The sequence below is a fragment of the Beta vulgaris genome, chromosome 3 (genome assembly GCF_026745355.1).
Source record: "Beta vulgaris subsp. vulgaris cultivar EL10 chromosome 3, EL10.2, whole genome shotgun sequence".
NCBI classification, from domain to species: Eukaryota; Viridiplantae; Streptophyta; class Magnoliopsida; order Caryophyllales; family Amaranthaceae; genus Beta; species Beta vulgaris.
The window spans coordinates 56,764,153-56,785,179 of NC_079204.1; the positions used below are offsets into that span (position 1 = coordinate 56,764,153).

The 21,027-nt window shown below is 39.7% G+C and overlaps 1 protein-coding gene and 2 long non-coding RNA genes across 3 annotated transcripts; 1 reads left to right on the top strand and 2 right to left on the bottom strand.

Annotated features, from left to right (window-relative positions):
* The first annotated feature begins 473 nt into the window (after positions 1-473).
* On the top strand, positions 474-20,344 carry LOC104889785 (protein ECERIFERUM 26-like). Its single transcript, XM_010675092.3, has 2 exons — positions 474-1,080; positions 19,234-20,344. The coding sequence occupies exons 1-2, from the start codon at positions 625-627 to the stop codon at positions 20,137-20,139; spliced, it is 1,362 nt and encodes a 453-aa protein (XP_010673394.2). The 5' UTR covers positions 474-624; the 3' UTR covers positions 20,140-20,344.
* On the bottom strand, positions 8,636-15,356 carry LOC130590673 (uncharacterized). Its single transcript, XR_008968532.1, has 2 exons — positions 14,573-15,356; positions 8,636-8,862 (listed from the first exon to the last, which is right to left on the bottom strand). It is a non-coding gene; the product is annotated as an uncharacterized LOC130590673 (long non-coding RNA).
* Positions 16,428-18,120, bottom strand: LOC130590672 (uncharacterized). The gene is made up of 3 exons (XR_008968531.1): positions 17,994-18,120; positions 17,514-17,570; positions 16,428-16,593 (listed from the first exon to the last, which is right to left on the bottom strand). It is a non-coding gene; the product is annotated as an uncharacterized LOC130590672 (long non-coding RNA).
* Positions 20,345-21,027: the final 683 nt, after the last annotated feature.

The window sequence follows — 21,027 nt, forward strand, 5'->3', positions numbered from 1 at the left end:
TTAAAATAGAAATATTTGAGACATCTAAAAAGAATAACGAGAAGTTGAGAACTATATTATAAGATGAAGAAGGTAATTGTAAACGACAAAATGACGACTCAAACTATACGGTGTATACACTTATTTGATGTAAAACTACACCCTCATCAGTCATCACACATTCATGGTATCACGTATATCTCATACGCAAATCATGCGAGAAAAAGATTGAACATGAGATAGTATAATCTTATCATTCTTATGGAAGGGTCTACATTATTGCATAATGGGACCAAAGTACACAAACGTTGGTTGTTGATTGTTATGTACCATTTTACAAGTATTTACTCCACCACTTACCAGTTTTAGCAAGGGAATTTAATGTTAAGTGTAATTATTGCACACAACTACTTTTCTTTCATCACAAGTACTACACCTATGCTATATATAGTATGAACGTTCATACTCTAAACCTCACATACACTCTACTAGCTAATTCACCACTTATATATATATATATATATTGATAGATCGAAAAAGCATTAGAAGACCCTTCGCTCAAGAGCTAATTCGCCACTTAGCAACCCATCATATATCAAAAAAATAATAAGAGAGCAAATTAAATATTTTGCATTACCCTAAAAAATGGTGGTTTGTAGTTCTAGTACAAAAAACCCTAAAGATGAAGAAAGTTCTCTTGTTTATGGGCATAGATTATCCTCAGTTGGTTCGGCGACGGTAACGGGAGATTTAGTTTATGAGCCTAATAACATGGATTTAGCAATGAAACTTCATTATCTAAGGGTAGTTTACTTTCTTGATAGTGAAGCAATTGAAGGATTAATCCCTGTAAAATTGAAGGAGGGGATATTTGCATGGCTTTGTTATTATTATGAAACTTGTGGAAGATTTAGGAGATCAGAAAATGGTGGTAAACCTTATATTAAGTGTAATGATTGTGGGGTGAGATTTGTGGAAGCTAAAAGCTCTAAAACCTTGGAAGAATGGCTTCAAATTAAGGATACTTTTTCTCAAAGACTTCTTGTTGCTGATAATGTTATTGGTCCTGAGCTCACTTTCTCACCACTTGTTTTCCTACAGGTTTGCTTAATTTATTATCTTAATAATCATGTTTCTACTTTTAATTTTTTTATATAAGCAACCTTAAGTTTGCATATCATCAACCTTAATTATATATATGATGAAATTTGTAAGACGTGTATATTTTTTTTAATCCATATAACCTACAAAGGCAGTACAAAGTAGAAAGAAGGGGAGGGGGGATTCGAACATGTGACCTATCATTCACAGCACTTCAATCTTAACCACTAGGCGAAGACATCCTTGGTTTGTAAGACATGTATATAATAAGTTAATTTAGAGATACACTTAAACTAGTCTTTCATTTTTCGAGTGCTTTAGTTTAGACGTGCTAATTTGATAAGATTAAATCATCGTATCCAATTGTTACAAGTCGGTTTATTTATTCTCTAATAGTACTACTTCTCATGATAGTATTCCTCAACTTATTACACTTTCTAAAACAAAACATTTTAACTCAAGTGATTTGAGCTTTCTTATTTGCTAAAATTGGATTAGAGTTATATTTTAAATGAACTTAGAAAGACATTGTTCATTGTTGTTATTGTTTTGTCATTAATTAGTATTTCTGAAATGATAAACCAAGGAAAATGCAGGATAGTATGTAGTATGAAGTATGTATATATTTTGTTTCAAGCAATTAGTTGGTCTATGAAAAAATCTAATAATGGTTGGACAAAGAATCTTCAATCTATACTAAGAAACATCATTGTTATGTTAGAATTCATTTCATATGTTAATTCATGGTCTCAATTAATAGTGCGTTGCCACGTTAGTATATATGTAGATACTCTCAGGAATGGACCAGAAGGTGATGTATCATGTATCATTGTATCATGTATCATGTATCATGTATCATGTATCATGTATCATGTAAATTGACTAGGCTAGGCCAATAAGTTGTTGCAGGTTGCTCTGTTGCCTGTTGGTAGCGTTTAGTAGTAATAAATGTAAAATAAATTCTCAGCTGTTGGTACTGCAGAGGGCACGCGAGTATGGTAAAACACTATCAGCTAGAGGAAACCTTATCCACTATGAGGATAATATTAGAACTTTAGCATATTAATAAATACAAATAGAGATTGAATTCTAAATAACAAGTGTATAAAATACACAAAAAAAGGTATTGATGTATAAATAATAAGTGTTTTAAACATACATGTATGAGTTTTTATAAAAATAAAGTTGCACCTATGTTGGGAAAAAGCTAGCAAAAACGCATAAATCGAGACAACTTTTACTCAGAAATAACAATCTTACTTTTTGACAAAAGTTACATTGTGGACAACTTTTACTTTTTGTCAGAAATCACAATCTTACTTTTTGACAAAAGTTACATTGAATTCACAATAACAAGGGTTGTTTTGTAAGTAACAAATGTCTCAAACACATCAACGTAGGTTAGTTTATCAATAACAAGTGTTTTTGAGACATAAATATGGGTTTATAAATTACAACATTGTCCCTGATACGCTTTTGAAGTTTCCCGTGGCCCGAGATCCGGACGGCACAGGATGCCTCATAGGGACATGGGAGGTCATTGGAAAGGAGTCAATTGACTTGGAATAAATATCTGGATGCCTTTACGTACATTCGAGGCGATTTTGGTTTCACGAGAAATGAGCAAAAGGGAAGTTCAGAGACTTTTCGAGGTAACGCAAATGGTGCCAAGCACCCGCGTAACGTTACAAGCCACGCCGATTTTCCTAGAAATATTTCGGGAGAAAATATGACAAGGCTCGGAGAACTCCAAAAATATCCGAAAAACAACCAAAATTGAAGGTATACACTTTTTCGTACTTTCCCGAGGCTTGAGCTCCGAACGCCATCGGATACATCGTTAGGACACGGTAGGTCATTGGAAAGGAGTCATATGGCTTGGAACGAATATATGGATGACTTTACGTTCATTTCGAGGCAATTTTGAGTTTCACGAGAAATGAACAAATGCTGTGTTAAGATGATTTTTGAGGCAACACAAATATTGCAAAGCACCCACGCAACCTTACAAGTCACGTTGGCTTTCCTAGAAACGTTTCGAAAAAAAATATGACCAGGCCCGAAAAAGTACAAGTATGTCAAAAAAACAGCCAAAATTGGAGGTTATAATACACGCTTTCGACATTTCACGGGGCTTGATCTCCGGACGCCAAGGGGTGCCTCATAGAGACATGGGAAGTCATTGTAAAGGGGTCATGTGACTTACAACGAATATGTGGATGCCTTTACGTTCATTTCGAGGCAATTTTGGGTTTCACGAGAAATGAACAAATGGGGTTTTCAGAGGCTTTTCGAGGCAATGCAAATGGTGCCAAACACCCGCGCAACGTTATAAGTCACGTCGGCACTCCTAGGAATGTTTCGGGAGAAAGTATGACCAGACCCGGAGAAGTCCAAATATGTCCCAAAAACAACCAAAATTGAAGGTTATAATACACGCTTTCAGACTTTCCCGGGACTCGAGCTCCGGACGCCACATGATACTTCATTGGGACATGGGAGGTCATTGGAAATGAGTCATATGGATTGGAACGAATATATGGATGCATTTACGTTCATTTCGAGGCAATTTTGGATTTCACGAAAAATGAACAAATGGGGGTGTTCACAGTCTTTTCGAGGCAAGGAAAATGGTGCCAAGCACCGTGCAACGTTATAAGTCACGTTGGCACTCATATGAATGTTTCGGGAGAAAATATGACCAGACCCAAAGAAGTCTAAATTTGTCCAAAAAACAGCGAAAATTGAAGGTTACACATTTTCGGACTTTCTCGGGGCCCGAGCTCCGGACGCCACAGGATACTTCCTTGGGACACGGGAGTTCATTGTATAGGAGTCATAGGGCTTGGAACGAATATATGGTTGCCTTTACGTTCATTTCGAGGCAATTTTGGGTTTCACGAGAAATGAATAAATGAGGTGTTCAAAGGCTTTTCGAGGCAATGCAAATGGTGCCAAGCACCTGCGCAACATTAAAAGTCACGTCGACACTCATAGGAATGTTTCTAGAGAAAATATGACCAGGCCCGGAGAAGTCCAAATATGTCCCAAAAACAGCAAAAATTGAAGGTTATATTACATGTTTTCGGACTTTCCCTGAGCCTGAGCTCCGAACGCCAAGGAATACTTCCTTGGGATAGGGGAGGCCATTGGAAATGATTCATATGGTTTCGAAGGAATATATGGATGCCTTTACGTTCATTTCGAGCCAATTTTGGGTTTCACGAGAAATGAACAAATGGGGATGTTCACAGGCTTTTCGAGGCAAGGGAAATGGTGCCAAGCACCGGCGCAACGTTACAAGTCACGTCGGCACTCATATAAATGTTTCGGGCGAAAATTTGACCAGGCCCAAAGAAGTCTAAATATGTCCAAAAAACAGCCAAAATTGAAGGTTATAATACACGTTTTCGGACTTTCCCGGGCCCGAGCTCCGGACGCTACGGGATACTTCCTTGGGACACGGGAGATCATTGGAAATGAGTCATATGGATTGGAACGAATATATGGATGTCTTGACGTTTATTTCGAGACAATTTTGGGTTTCACGAGAAATGAACAAATGGGGGTGTTCACAGGCTTTTCGAGGCAAGGCAAATGGTGCCAAGCACCCCCACAATGTTAAAAATGATCTGGGCACTCTTAGTAATGTTTCGGGAGAAAATATGACCAGACCCGGAGAAGTCCAAATTTGTCCCAAAAACAGCTAAAGTTAAAGGTTATAATATACGCTTTCGGACTTTCCCGGGGCCCGAGCTCCGGACGCCACGGGAGGTCATTGTATAGGAGTCATAGGGTTTGGAACGAATATATGGATGCCTTTACGTTCATTTCGAGACCATTTTGGGTTTCACGAGAAATGAAGAAATGGGGTGTTTAGAGCCTTTTCGAGGCAATGCAAGTGGTGCAAAGCACCCGCACAACGTTACAAGTCACGTCGGCTTTCCTAGAAACGTTTTGAGAGAAAATATGAACAGGCCAGGAAAAAGTACAAAATGTCTAAAAAGCTGCCAAAATTGAAGGTATAATACACGCTTTCGAAATTTCACAGGGTCCGAGCTCCGGACACCAAGGGATGCCTCATCGGGACATGGGAAGTCATTGTAAAGGAGTCATGTGGCTTACAACGAATATGTCGATGCATTTACGTTCATTTTGAGGAAATTTTGGGTTTCACGAGAAATGAACAAATGGGGTATTCACAGGCATTTCGAGGCAATGCAAATGGTGTCAATAACCCGCGCAACGTTACAAGTCACGTCGTCACTCCTAGGAATGTTTCTGGAGAAAATATGACCAGGCCCGAAGAAGTCCAAATATGTCCCAAAAACAGCCATAATTGAAGGTTATAATACATGCTTTCGGACTTTTCCATGGCCCGAGTTTCGGATGCCATGGGATACCTCCTTGGGACACGGGAGGTCATTGAAAATGAGTCATATGGCTTAGGACAAATATATGAATATATTTACGTTCATTTCGAGGCAATTTTGGGTTTCACGAGCAATGAACAAATAAGGGTGTTCAACGGCTTTTCGAGGCAATGCAAATGGTGTCACACACTCACACAATGTTACAAGCCACGTCAGCATTTCTAGGAATGTTTCGGGAGAAAATATGACCACGCCCGGAGAAGTCCAAATATGTCCCAAAAACAGCAAAAATTAAAGGTTACAATACACGCTTTCGGACTTTTCCGGGACCCGAGCTCCGGAAGCTACATGATACCTACTTGGGACACGAGAGGTCAGTGGAATAAAGTCATATGGCTTGGAACGAATATAAGGATGCCTTTACGTTCATTTCGAGACAATTTTGAATTTCGCGAGAAATGAACAAATGGGGGGTGTTTAGAGGCTTTTCGAGGCAAGGCAAATGGTTTCAATCCCCCGCGCAACATTACAAGTCACATCGGCACTCCTAATAATGTTTCAGGAGAAAAAAATGATGAAGGCCGGAGAAGTCCTAATATGTCCCAAAAACAACCAAAATTGAAGGTAATAATACACGCTTTCGGACTTTCCCGGGATCCAAGATCCGGATGCCACGGGATACCTCCTTGAGACATGCGAGATCATTGGAAAGGAGTCATATGGCTTGGACTAAATATATGGATTCCAATACGTTCATTTCGAGACAATTTTGGGCTTCACGAGAAATGAACAAATGGGATGTTTAGAGGCTTTTCGAAGCAATGCAAATGGGGCCAAACACCCGCGAAATGTTACAAGTCACGTCGACACTCCTAAAGTTGCTTCGAGGGAAAATATGAATTGGCTCAGAGAAGTCAAAATATGTCCCTTAAAACAGCAAAAATTGAAGGTTATAATACACGCTTTTGGACTTTCCCGATAGCCGAGCTCTGGACGCCACATGATACCTAATTGGGAAACGGGAGGTTATTGGAATGGAGTCATATGAATTGGAACAAATATAAGGATGCCTTTACGTTTATTTCGAGGCAATTTTGGGGTTCACGAGAAATGAACAAATGGGGGTGTTCAGAGGCTTTTCGAGGCAAGGCAAATGGTTGCAATCCCCCGCGCAACATTACAAGTCACATCGGCACTCCTAAGAATTATTCGGGAGAAAAAAAATGATCAAGCCTCGAGAAGTCCAAATATGTCTCAAAAACAACCAAAATTGAAGGTAATAATACACGCTTTCGGACTTTCCCAGGACCAAAGCTCCGGATGCCACGAGATACCTTCTTGGGACGTGCGAGGTCATGGGAAAGGCGTCATATGACTTGGACTGAATATATGGATTCCAATATGTTCATTTCGTGACAATTTTGGGTTTCACGAGAAATGAAAAAATGGGATGTTTAGAGGCTTTTCGAGGCAATGCAAATGGTGCCAAACACCCGCGCAATGTTACAAGTCACGTCGGTATTCCTTAAATTGTTTCTAGAGAAAATATGACCTGGCCCGGAGAAGTCCAAATATGTCCCTAAAAAAGCAAAAATTGGAGGTACGCTTTTGGACATTCTCGCGGCCGAGCTCCGGATGCCACAGGATACCTCCTTGAGATACGAGAGGTCATTGGAAAGGAGTCATATGGCTTGGAACGAATATATGGATGCCTTTACGTTCATTTTGAGGCAATTTTCGGTTTCACCAGAAATGAGCAAATAAGGGTGCTCAGAGGCTTTTCAAGACAAGACAAATGGTGCCCAGCACTCGCGCAACGTTACAAGTCACGTCTGCACTCCTAGGAATGTTTCGGGAGAAAATATGACCAGGCCCAGAGAAGTCCTAATATGTTTCTTAAAACATCAAAAATTGAAGGTTATAGTACACGCTTTTGGACTCTCCCGGGGCCCGAGCTCCAGACGCCACTGAATACCTCCTTGGGACACGGGAGGTCATTGGAAAGGAGTCATATGGCTTTGAACGAATATATGGATGCCTTTACATTCATTTCGAGACAATTTTGGGTTTCACGAGAAATGAACAAATGGGATGTTTAAAGGCTTTTCGAGACAACACAAATGGTGTCAAACACCCTCACAACGTTACAAGTTACGTTGGCACTCATAGGAATATTTCGAGAGAAAATATGATGAGGCTTGGAGAAGTCCAAAGATGTCCCAAAAATAGCCAAAATTGAAGGTTATAATACACGCTTTCGGACTTTCCCGGGGGCCGAGCTCCGGACGCCACAGGATGCTTCCTTGGGACATGGGAGGTCATTGTAAATGAATCATATAGCTTGGAACGAATATATGGATGCATTTACGTTCATTTCGAGACAATTTTGGGTTTCACGAGAAATGAACAAATGTGGGTGTTTAGAGGCTTTTCGAGGCAAGGCAAATGGTGCCAAGCACCCACGTAATGTTATAAGTTGTATCGGCACTCGTAGAATGTTTTGGGAGAATATATGATGAGGGCCGGAGATGTCGAAATATTTCCCAAAAACATCCAAAATTTAAGGTACAAGTGGGCAAGATGCCCTCTAGTTGATACTATTTTATCATTGCTCGAGTGCACGTAATCATCCACTTCAAGTATCTTGTTCCTACCCCTTCTATATTATCTAATGTCTATCTTCTTAATCAAATTAAATTTCTTACTTTATTTTTGTGCCATATAAAATTTCACTTATGTTATCACTTGGTATCTTTTATGGAAAAAAAACAAATGCATCTTTATTTCTTTAGTTTTAACAAATACTTCTATATCTAGCATATGTTAATTAGTTAAGTTTGTTCTCAACTTTTCTCACTAGAAGATACGAGTTAGTTTTTTCTGAAGTGTCAACAAAATATTTATTAACTAAATTTATTACCTAATAACTTCTTACTTCTCATCATATGTTTATATGTTATAACCTTTAATAAGTCATTTACATATATGTGAATTGAAATACTAGTGAAATGAATCCCAGAAAAAAGATTATGAAATAAATAACAAACTTAACACTATAACCTTTAATAAGTCATTTACATATATGTGAATTGAAATGTAACACCCCCAAAATCCACGCGCGCCTACCACTGCTGCGTCGCGTCGACCTCGGGGGCGTTACCGCCGCGATGGAACGCAAGGCATAATAAGGGTTAACGATAACTTAAAACATTAACTTGAAAACTAAAATGCAGCGGAATTAAAATATAAATACAACTCGGGAATCATCAATGACCCCTTTCATTCAAACCACAAGCCATATATAAGTCTTAGAAAAACCAATAATACTTATTTCAAAATGCTTTAATGTAAATACCCAAGCCTAGTCCCCGTATGCTCGAGATTATGCAGCAGCACCAGCACACCTAGTCTGCTCCCCATTGTAGCATCAATGGTTCATCGCAGTTCATCAAACACATAATAACACACAATCAGCTATGCTGAGTACGTAATGAACTATTGAATACATGTAAACATAATAATTCACACATGAACAATCTTAAGCATGATGCTACACTATGTTACATCCTTTATCCTTTAACCTTTAATCTTTAATCTTTAATTGGCATCGAACGGGCACCGTCATCTTACTAGAATCATACGGGCTACTGAATCCTTAACAGACACTAGGTCTGTTAGATGAAATGCAAATACGGTTTTGTTCCGTCTCACACCCATCACCTTAGTATGCATACCCCCAAGATCGAACGGAACCTTCCGCCTACTTGAGTGTCAAAAATATAAGGACACTACTGTCGTCACAGTAGGCCTGCGTAGGAGCGTAGGACAAGTCCCACACTCCCCCCATTGTTCATCACTTGTAGGGAGTCCAGCTACAAGATATTGCCATAATTCATTTTAATATTAACCATTCATTTCATAACCACATATATTCATTTACCTGTTCTCTTAGTTACAATGCTCAAATCGTATCTCTTGTAACAATATTGTTACACTATGGATACATAGAATCATTTACCTGTACTCTTAGTTAGAATGCTCAAATTGTATCTCCTGTAACAACCTTGTTACACTATGGATACATAGAATTATTTACCTGTCCTCTTATGCTCGAATCATATCTCTTGTAACAACCTTGTTACACTATGGATAGATTAAAAATGCTCTTTGAAATACTACGATAGAATTACGCATTCCAATGCAACATATCAATTTCAATTACAAATGTCTAACCAGACAATCTCAATCAATCAAACATTCCCTATCATGCTTCTAGGTTCCAATAACATAGATTGCAACCTAATCATGATACTAATACTTGGGATTAAACTGGTACGCGTACGTACCTTGTAACGGAGAATTTTCGCTGTCTTAATCGAACGTTCCGCTTATGAAATTGGGACCTAAACCGTTAAATAAAAGCTTTAGTGCTACATCGTTGGTAATATTAACAACTACTACGTAACTAAGACTACGGTTTAATAATTCGACGTAAACGATAACTAAACCCCTTGTTTGTGAATTTTCGTTACTTTTCTATTATAAAGAGTTTAACGTCTTTTAGGAGTCAAAGCTAGTGAACATACTAATATTAGTTAGTGTCATTAGTCCACTATCTTTACCAAACCAATTAAATTATAAGTCCAACCATGTTTTATGTCCAAAATCTTATGTCCAAAAGTCTTAGGTCTAATCCAGTATTATGTCCAAAAGTCAGATTCGCAACTTTAGTTAGAAATAAAATAACTAATTAACTTGAATTATTAATTAACTGATTATACTTAACATAATTATGAAAACAGAATTTATTAATAATTTAATATAATATACCTATTGGTTTCGAACCACTAGACTCGCCGGCGGGGCAACTCCGGCGACCCTCTAGCTGCGCACCACCACAGCAGCCTCACGGCCCGGACCGCTCGCACACCACTCTCGCGCACGATCCGCTCGCGCTCGTCGCGCAGCCTTCGCACAGCACTCGAGCTTCGTCGCTCGTCTCGAAACACCGCATACACACACGCCCTTAGCCTCGCTCGTCGCGCACAGCGTTGCAACTCGCTCGCCCTCGCTCGCACCCTCGACTTCACTCACTGCACAATACTCGCACGTCGCTCGCACCCTCGAGTTGACCTTCGAACGCCACTCGAGCTTCGTCGCTCGTCTCGAACACCGCACAGCAGCGTCACTCACTTGCACACCTCGACGATGATCCGCGAAGGGACCCGGCGAAGGAGACGAAGAGAGGAACGAGCGGCGAGAGAGAGAGAGAGGAGATGAAGAGCAGCAAGAGGGAAGGGGAGAACAGCGAGAGAGAGGGAGAAGGAAGGCAGATGACGGCTGAGGGAGAAAGGAGAATTTAGGGTTTCTAAAAATTTTCTCCTCTTCTTTTCCTTTTTATAGCCTTCTCAAAGTGGTAACTCTAGTCGGGTGAACTCGGTTTAACCTTTATAAATCCGAAATTAACACAACCGACTCGTATTAATATTATTATATTCTTATTATTCTGTAATTACTACTAAAATCCTTTTTATTCACTTCTTTATATTTTCTTAATTATTACGAATTAATTCCAAAAATACGGAGTATTACAGGCTTTCCCCCTTAAAAGAAGTTTCGTCCCGAAACTTGGAGGTAGCCAGTCTTAACGACGATCTTTTGCACTTCTAAGTCCCAAAATTTCATAAGCGTTTTCTAACGTTCGCACAACAGATCAACAATAACTACAAATAACTATCATAATTAACATACTTTAGGGTGAAAGCGCGAAATTCTATCGCATTCTTCCCCCTTAAAAGAAAAGTTACGTCCCCGTAACTCACATACCTCTTGAAAAAGCTCAGGGTACTTCAGACGCATTGCATCTTCGGCTTCCCAGGTGGCTTCTTCAGTATTTTGATTTCTCCACAACACTTTGACAATTCTGATGTCCTTATTCCTCGTACTATGCACTTTGCGGTCCAGGATCTGGACAGGTTTCTCCTCATAAAATAAGGTTTCCTCTATTTCGACATTTTCCGGTTCAAGTACATGTGACTCATCCGGTACGTATCTCCGGAGTTGGGATACGTGAAACACATTATGGACCCTTTCTAAGTTATTGGGCAAATGTAGGCGATAAGCGACTTTGCCTACTCTCGCCAGAATCTCATATGTACCTATGAATTTAGGGCTTAGCTTCCCCTTTTTCCCGAATCGCATCACTCCTTTCATTGGAGACACCTTAAGCAATACTTTTTCCCCGACTTCGTAATTCTCATCCCTTCGCTTCTGATCCGCATAGGATTTCTGCCTGTCCTGTGCAGCCTTAATCTTTTCTTGAATGAATCGCACTTGATCCACTGTCTCCTGAATCATCTCAGGTCCTAACACCACAGTCTCACTAATGTCGTTCCAACATAATGGGCTACGGCACTTTCTCCTATATAGTGCTTCGAATGGTGCCATCTTAATACTAGCATGGTAGCTGTTGTTGTATGAGAATTCTATGAGGTCTAAATGGTCTTCCCATGATCCTTGGTATTCTAAGGCACACGCTCTCAACATGTCCTCTAAGGTCTGAATAGTTCTTTCGGTTTGACCGTCTGTAGCTGGGTGAAAGGCTGTACTCATCAATAGCTCACTACCAAATGCTTCCTGAACCTTTTTCCAGAAATTCGAAAGGAATCGCGAATCTCTATCTGATACTATACTCGTGGGTACTCCATGCAATCGAATGACATTTTTCACATAGGCCTTGGCTAAGGCTTCCATACTCCACATATCTTTCATAGGTATGAACCTTGCTGTTTTGGTTAGTCTGTCTACATTCCCATTTCCATGTCGCAATGTCTAAAGGTTGAATCTTTCCTTGAGGTCTCTTGTGTTCACTTTTGACTTTCTGGCACGTTAGACATTTTGAAACAAATTCAGCTACTGCTCTTTTCATCCCAGGCCACCAGAACATCTTCTTGAGGTCCTTATAAACTTATTCCCCCTGGGTGGACGGAATAAGTCGTGTTATGACCCTCACCCATTATCTTTTGTTTCAATTCTTCACATTTTTGTGGCACACACCACCTACCCTTATATCTTATGCTTCCATCCTCATGGATCGCAAACCCTTCTGCTTTTCCCTCCTTAAGCTTTGCTTTGACTCGCTCAAGCTTCACATCCCCAGGTTGACTCTCTCTATTTCGTCTAGAAAGTTGGGCTCGATGGTTAAGGCACTCAGCAATCTTTCTACCTCCCCTTCATGAACAACTTCTATCTGGAGTCTAGAAACTCCTCACAAAGTTTGTCGGCAACGACTAATGTATTCAGGCTATGGCTAGACTTGCGACTTAACGCATCAGCAACGACGTTGGCTTTACCCTCATGGTACTGGATGTCTAAGTCATAGTCCTTGATGAGCTCTAACCATCTCGCTGTCTCATATTAAGGTCTTTCTGGGTGAAGATGTATTTGAGACTTTTGTGATCGTGAAGATTCGACAAGTCACCCCGTAAAGGTAGTGTCTCCAGATTTTTAGGGCAAACACTATTGCGGCCAATTCTAAGTCTGTGTTGGGTAATTGACTTCATACGGCTTCAACTGCGAGACGCATAAGCTATGACCTTCCCATTTTGCATAAGAACACAACCCAACCCATTCTTGGACGCATCACTATACACATCATATCCCTCATTCCCTTAGGCAAGGTTAGGACAGGGGCTGATGTTAACCTTACTTTGAGCGTTTGAAACGCTTTCTCACTGTCCTCATTCCAGTTAAACCTACAATCCTTCTTCATCAAATGGTCATGGGCTTTGCTATTTTGGAGAAGTCTTTCACAAATCTCCTATAGTAACCGGCTAAACCCAAAAAGCTTCTTATGTCTGTGACATTCTTTGGAGTAGGCCATTCACTCACGGCTTTGATCTTTGCAGGATCTACTGACACACCCTCCTTGGAGAAAGTGACCCAAAAATGACACTCTTTCCAACCAAAATTCACATTTCGAAAACTTCGCATATAGTTGGTTGTCCCTAAGTGTCTGCAAAATGACTCTCAAATGACCCTCATGGTCCTCCTTGCTCCTAGAATAGATCAGTATATCGTCTATGAAACAACGACAAATTGTATCGAGGTAGGGTCGAAAGATCCTATTCATAAGATCCATGAAAACTGCAGGTGCATTAGATAACCCAAAAGGCATTACCGTAAACTCATAGTGGCCATATCTAGTCCTGAAGGCAGTCTTAGGTATATCATGATCAACAATCCTCAATTGATGGTAACCTGACCTTAAGTCTATTTTGGAGAACATCCCCGCACCCTGAAGTTGGTCGAACAAGTCATCAATCCTAGGCAATGGGTACTTGTTTTTCACAGTGACATTGTTCAACTCTCGATAGTCTATACACAACCTCAAACTACCATCCTTCTTTTTCACAAATAAGACAGGTGCTCCCCATGGTGACATGCTAGGTCTAATATACCCTTTGTCTAGTAGTTCCTCCAACTGGTTTTTCAACTCGTTCATTTCTGCTGGAGCCATTCGATATGGGGCTTTCGAAATTGGTCCAGTCCCAGGTACTAGGTCAACGGTGAACTCTACATCTCTCCTTGGTGGCATACCAGGTATATCTTCAGGAAAAACATCCTGAACTCTCGGACTACTGGCACATCCTCAGGTCTTAGATCATCCTCAACTCTTCTCACCGAGCACATAAAGAGAGGCCATCCCTTGTCTACATAGTTCTTAAGTTGTAAGGCATTGATCACCTTAATCCGGGTTCTCGAGGTATTCTCCTATATGACACTCTTTTTCCCAAAGGATCTCTCAGTTCCACTTTCTGCGCATCGCATCTATCTTAGCCATGTACTTTCCAAGCCAATCCATCCCCAAAATAACGTCTAGGTTTGATAAGTTAAACTCTATCAGGTCAGAAGGAAAGAAACTCTCTCCTATTTTCAGTGGCACTTTTAGAAATCTTTTAGAGCAATTAACAGTCTCCCAGACGGAATGACTATAGGCATAGAAATCGACTCAGACTCGATCAATGTTAAAGTCCTAACAGTTGAATGGGCAATAAATGACAATGATGCTCCAGAATCAAACAATACTTTAACAGGAGTGGAGTTGATAGAAAATGTACCCGAGACAACATCCCTTCGAGCCTCTTGTTCTCTAGTCGACATCATATACAGCTTCCCCTTGCCCTTATCTTGGGAATTGGTTGCATTGTTCCCATTAGATGTCTGATTATTGGTGTTGGTTAAGGCTTGGAGTAGTTAGAATTCCCATTGTAAGCACTTCCCCCATTTCCATTCCCGTTTCCATTTCCATTTCGGGGCTTGTCCCCATAATTCCCATTCTTTTGGCCATTAGGGTTGATCAGTTTGTTCTTCGAGTAGCACTCATATGCCCTATGCCCCAATTTCCCGCATTCTCGACATTCCACCTTGTTACCCTCACAGTCTCTACCAGGATGGTTGTTAGGGCACTTTCTACACCTATACACACGCTCAGATCTGCGGTTATTGGTGTTGTTGGGATTAGCGTTGTTGTTATTGGGTCCCTTACCGAAATTCCTTTGAGGGTCTTGATGGTTTTGGTTCCCATTATGCTTCTTCTCAAACTTCTGGACCTCAGGGTTTGGATTATCCTTTCGTTTCTCACCCTGCTTACCCCTTCCTCTCTCTTCCTGATGGCATAAAGATGAGCAGCTTTGCCAAACACATGATCTAAAGAGGTGAATGTATCTCCCCCTAGTCTTCCTTGCAGGTCAAGGGTAAGTCCTAGTTCGAAACGTGAGGCTTTAGATTCCTCAGTAGGTGCTATTTCCGGGGCAAATCTCATCAGCTCGATGAATTTCCGGTAGTACTCCTCAACAGACAGAGTCCCTTGTTCCAACATCATAAATTCTGGGCTTTCTGCTTCTTAAGGTATGGAGGGTAATATTTGTCCCTTAAGGCCTTTTTGAAAGTTTCCCACCCAAAACCAGGCTGACTCAGGAGGTTGCTCTTAGCTTGGGTCCACCAGAAATGAGCATCTCCCTGAAGGTAGTAGCTCGCTAAGGGCACAGTTTTCTCATCAGGGCAGGATAAGGTGAAGAAAAGTTTATCGAATTCCCCAACCCAGTTCTCTAATTCTTCAGGTCCCCCTTTCCCATTCAGTATTGGTGGGTTCCTACGGGCAACCTTTTCAGATAAATCCCCTTCACGATTGTGACCTTGGGCTAGGTTGGCAGTGATTTGCACCAAGTCACGTATCGATTGCTCGATATTCAGAGAGGTTTCAGGCGTCTCCCTCCCGAACCATTCTACGCTGAAAATAACATAATAGCTATCTCAGTGACACACATCATCCTGTCCTTTCTTAACCAATACACATTGCACATATAGCAAGCAGTTGTCACGAACAAATATTAAGTCTTTATTGACTTGCAACACAAACATCTCACATGAGACGTCACAACCATAACAAGGAATATCATAAAGTATCCTTAAAGGTTTTGAAACATATTACATATGTATAGTATTTAAGAGATAAAACGATCGTTTCAATCAAGTAAATAGTTTTGTCGCAAAAATAAGGTTTTATTCAACACCATTTTTGAAACATCCTTGTACATCCTCTTACCTATTCATTTTGAATATTGCAAGAATCGTTCGCAACTTCAATTGAACAATCAAACAACACATTCGAGTTCAAGACACGAAACGAAATCACATTTGCAATCATTCCTATGACTTAATGCACATAACATAATATGTTCTATATGCTCCTATCCCATACTACCCATTTTGAAATCGTTTTTAAAACGTCTTTGAAATTCAGAGCCTTCGGCTCTGATACCAGTTTTGTAACACCCCCAAAATCCACGCGCGCTACCACTGCTGCGTCGCGTCGACCTCGGGGCGTTACCGCCGCGATGGAACGCAAGGCATAATAAGGTTAACGATAACTTAAAACATTAACTTGAAAACTAAAATGCAGCGGAATTAAAATATAAATACAACTCGGGAATCATCAATGACCCCTTTCATTCAAACCACAAACCATATATAAGTCTTAGAAAAACCAATAATACTTATTTCAAAATGCTTTAAATGTAAATACCCAAGCCTAGTCCCCGTATGCTCGAGATTATGCAGCAGCACCAGCACACCTAGTCTGCTCCCCATTGTAGCATCAATGGTTCATCGCAGTTCATCAAACACATAATAACACACAATCAGCTATGCTGAGTACGTAATGAACCATTGAATACATGTAAACATAAATGATGCACACATGAACAATCTTAAGCATGATGCTACACTATGTTACATCCTTTAACCTTTAATCTTTAATCTTTAATTGGCATCGAACGGGCACCGTCATCTTACTAGAATCATACGGGCTACTGAATCCTTAACAGACACTAGGTCTGTTAGATGAAATGCAAATACGGTTTTGTTCCGTCTCACACCCATCACCTTAGTATGCATACCCCCAAGATCGAACGGAACCTTCCGCCTACTTGAGTGTCAAAAATATAAGGACACTACTGTCGTCACAGTAGGCCTGCGTAGGAGCGTAGGACAAGTCCCACACTCCCCCCATTGTTCATCACTTGTAGGGAGTCCAGCTACAAGATATTGCCATAATTCATTTTAATATTAACCATTCATTTCATAACCACATATATCATTTACCTGTTCTCTTAGTTACAATGCTCAAATCGTATCTCTTGTAACATGTTACACTATGGATACATAGAATCATTACCTGTTCTTATTAAAATGCTCAAATCGTATCTCTTGTAACACCTTGTTACACTATGGATACATAGAATCATTTACCTGTCCTCTTTATGCTCGAATCATATCTCTTGTAACAACCTTGTTACACTATGGATAGATTAAAAATGCTCTTTGATACTACGATAGAATTACGCATTCCAATGCAACATATCAATTTCAATTACAAATGTCTAACCAGACAATCTCAATCAATCAAACATTCCCTATCATGCTTCTAGGTTCCAATAACATAGATTGCAACCTAATCATGATACTAATACTTGGGATTAAACTGGTACGCGTACGTACCTTGTAACGGAGAATTTTCGCTGTCTTAATCGAACGTTCCGCTTATGAAATTGGGACCTAAACCGTTAAATAAAAGCTTTAGTGCTACGTCGTTGGTAATATTAACAACTACTACGTAACTAAGACTATACGGTTTAATAATTCGAGTAAACGATAACTAAACCCCTTGTTTTGAATTTTCGTTACTTTTCTATTATAAAGAGTTTAACGTCTTTTAGGAGTCAAAGCTAGTGAACATACTAATATTAGTTAGTGTCATTAGTCCACTATCTTTACCAAACCATTAAATTATAAGTCCAACCATGTTTTATGTCCAAAATCTTATGTCCAAAAGTCTTAGGTCCAATCCAGTATTATGTCCAAAAGTCAGATTCGAACTTTAGTTAGAAATAAAATAACTAATTAACTTGAATTATTAATTAACTATTATATTAACATAATTATGAAAACAGAATTTATTAATAATTAATATAATATTACCTATTGGTTTCGAACCACTAGACTCGCCGGCGGGGCAACTCCGGCGACCCTCTAGCTGCGCACCACCACAGCAGCCTCACGGCCCGGACCGCTCGCACACCACTCTCGCGCACGATCCGCTCGCGCTCGTCGCGCAGCCTTCGCACAGCACTCGAGCTTCGTCGCTCGTCTCGAAACACCGCATACACACACGCCCTTAGCCTCGCTCGTCGCGCACAGCGTTGCAACTCGCTCGCCCTCGCTCGCACCCTCGACTTCACTCACTGCACAATACTCGCACGTCGCTCGCACCCTCGAGTTGACCTTCGAACGCCACTCGAGCTTCGTCGCTCGTCTCGAACACCGCACAGCAGCGTCACTCACTTGCACACCTCGACGATGATCCGCGAAGGGACCCGGCGAAGGAGACGAAGAGAGGAACGAGCGGCGAGAGAGAGAGAGAGGAGATGAAGAGCAGCAAGAGGGAAGGGGAGAACAGCGAGAGAGAGGGAGAAGGAAGGCAGATGACGGCTGAGGGAGAAAGGAGAATTTAGGGTTTCTAAAAATTTTCTCCTCTTCTTTTCCTTTTTATAGCCTTCTCAAAGTGGTAACTCTAGTCGGGTGAACTCGGTTTAACCTTTATAAATCCGAAATTAACACAACCGACTCGTATTAATATTATTATATTCTTATTATTCTGTAATTACTACTAAAATCCTTTTTATTCACTTCTTTATATTTTCTTAATTATTACGAATTAATTCCAAAAATACGGAGTATTACATGAAATACTAGTGAAATGAATCCCAGAAAAAAGATTATGAAATAAATAACAAACTTAACACTATACTTTTTTTATTGCTCATTCCTCAAATTTTACTTCTTTGAAGCTCTACAATTGAGAAATGAGCAAAGAAATACTCTTGCAATGTTGTACATTCAGCCATCTGTATGTTTAATATAAATGGCAAACTTAACATGATTGCTAAACTTTAGAACTTTGGTATTGGAGACTTCAAACTTTCCTTGAAAGTATTTGAGAATACGTTCTTTTCACCTTATTTTTGCTTATCGTATGTTATTTTATTTTGTTCTGAACTTTTCTTATTAAGCTTTTCTAATATTTTTTGAACATTTTCTAATTATTCTAATTTTTTTTCTTCTAAACTTTCCTTATTTTTTCTAAAATTAAGCAACCCTTAATAGTTAAAATAACATTAACCTATTAATGTATATATTGGTTTCTAATTTTACTGAACAGGTGACCTTGTTAAAGTGTGGAGGAATATCTTTGGGCGTAAGTTGGGCCCATGTGCTAGGAGACGCATTTTCAGTATCGAACTTCATGAACACATTATCACAATTTTTGAGAGGTATGAAGCCCACTTATCCACCTAACTTTAACAAATCACCTCCTCAAAATCAGAAGCCCATAAAGCCCATGACATCAGAGTCACTATCACTAAAACAGGTAAGCCCAGTTGGAGACAAATGGATCATGCCATTACCCTGTGAAATGGACACATTCTCCTTTCAGGTGAAGCCCACACAATTGGCCCACTTGCAAGTGAATCTATTTGAAAATGATTCTACTTTAAGCCCAATTCAACCATTTGAGCTTCTCAGTGCCATAATTTGGCAGGCCATAGCAAGAATAAAAAATGGGCCAGAACTTAATACAGTCACCATCATGAAGAAAAGTGCCACAAGCCCAATAACAGATGAGATGCATCTAAGGAACAACCTATTTGTGGGCTCAGTCAAGGCTGATTTTTCAGTAATGAAGGCCCATTTAGAAGTGATTGCAACCCTTATTCATGATATGGCTAAGGATGAGAGGGCCCAAATTGAGGAGATAGTGGGCCGAGATCCCGAAAGGTCCGATTTTATTATATACGGGTCGAATTTGACATTTGTGAACTTGGAAGATGCAGGCTTTTATGGGTTTGAGTTGAAGGGGTTAAGCCCAAGATTTGTAAATTGTTTTGTAGATGGTATTGGAGGGGAAGGTGTTGTTTTGGTTCTACCAAGCCCAAAAGATAACAATAATGACAAAAACAATGGGACACTAAAGTGTGAAGAAGGAAGAGTTGTCACACTTATATTGCCAAATTATTATATGGTGAAGCTCAAAGAGGAATTGAAGGAATGTGGTCTTAGTGCTTGAACAACACAAGTTTGATGCTTAATGAGGTTATGTTTTAGGTGTTCTTATTTGAAGATATATTGTGGACACTATAATAGTATAAATATTAGTATGTTTATGTCAATTATAGTTTTAAAAATAATAATAACAAAAAGTTTATGTCGACTAGTAAACCTAAGAAGTGATAATTACACGTTATATGCAAGTTTATTTTTGTGTGCATTGAGAGAGATATATTTTTTGAGCGAAGAATTTCCTCTTGACTGTATTCGCACAGGGCCATTGACGTAGTAACAAGTTTATTGGAGGTGCATGGAAGTTATGGAGAGTGGAGACCATCCATTTGGCAACAATCTTGCATGTTATAACATTTAAGAAGAATAAAAGACTTTCATTGGGTTAGTTTGATGTGATTTGTAAGTTTTTGTATGAGTACAAACTGTATTTATTTCATAGAATTATCTAGTATGGCGCAAAGAATTAAAACCAAGGGCATGACCCTAAACACAGACAGTTTTATGTCCCAACACTTGTATGGGATACAGAGATGTTTGGGTACCAATAGATAAGCGAAGCATTTGTTGAAACAGCGACTGCTTCATCTTTACTCTAAATGTGGTTCATATATTAAGACCTTTTTACATCACCTCAAAATTTGAGAGAAAATGAAAGAAAGAAAGAAAGGGAATGATAGCAAGTTAGCAACTGGCTTTCTTACGGTTTATATATTAGGCTGTATAATGAACTTAAAAGAGGTCATATCTAAATATATTATGTCGATTTTAAAATTGACAACATATGAGTCCTTAAAAATCAATTGTGCTAGTGTTTGGGAGCCGCCAATTCCTTTTGAAGAGTGTTTAGGAACTAAAAAGAAAAAACTTTGTCTATCCATTCTAGATAGATTAT

Bases quoted from the DNA above. Each gene is read 5' to 3' on its own strand.
- LOC104889785 (XM_010675092.3), top strand. From the start codon at position 625: ATGGTGGTTTGTAGTTCTAGTACAAAAAACCCTAAAGATGAAGAAAGT. The intron at 1,081-19,233 runs GTTTGCTTAATT...TTTACTGAACAG, and splicing joins CACCACTTGTTTTCCTACAG to GTGACCTTGTTAAAGTGTGG.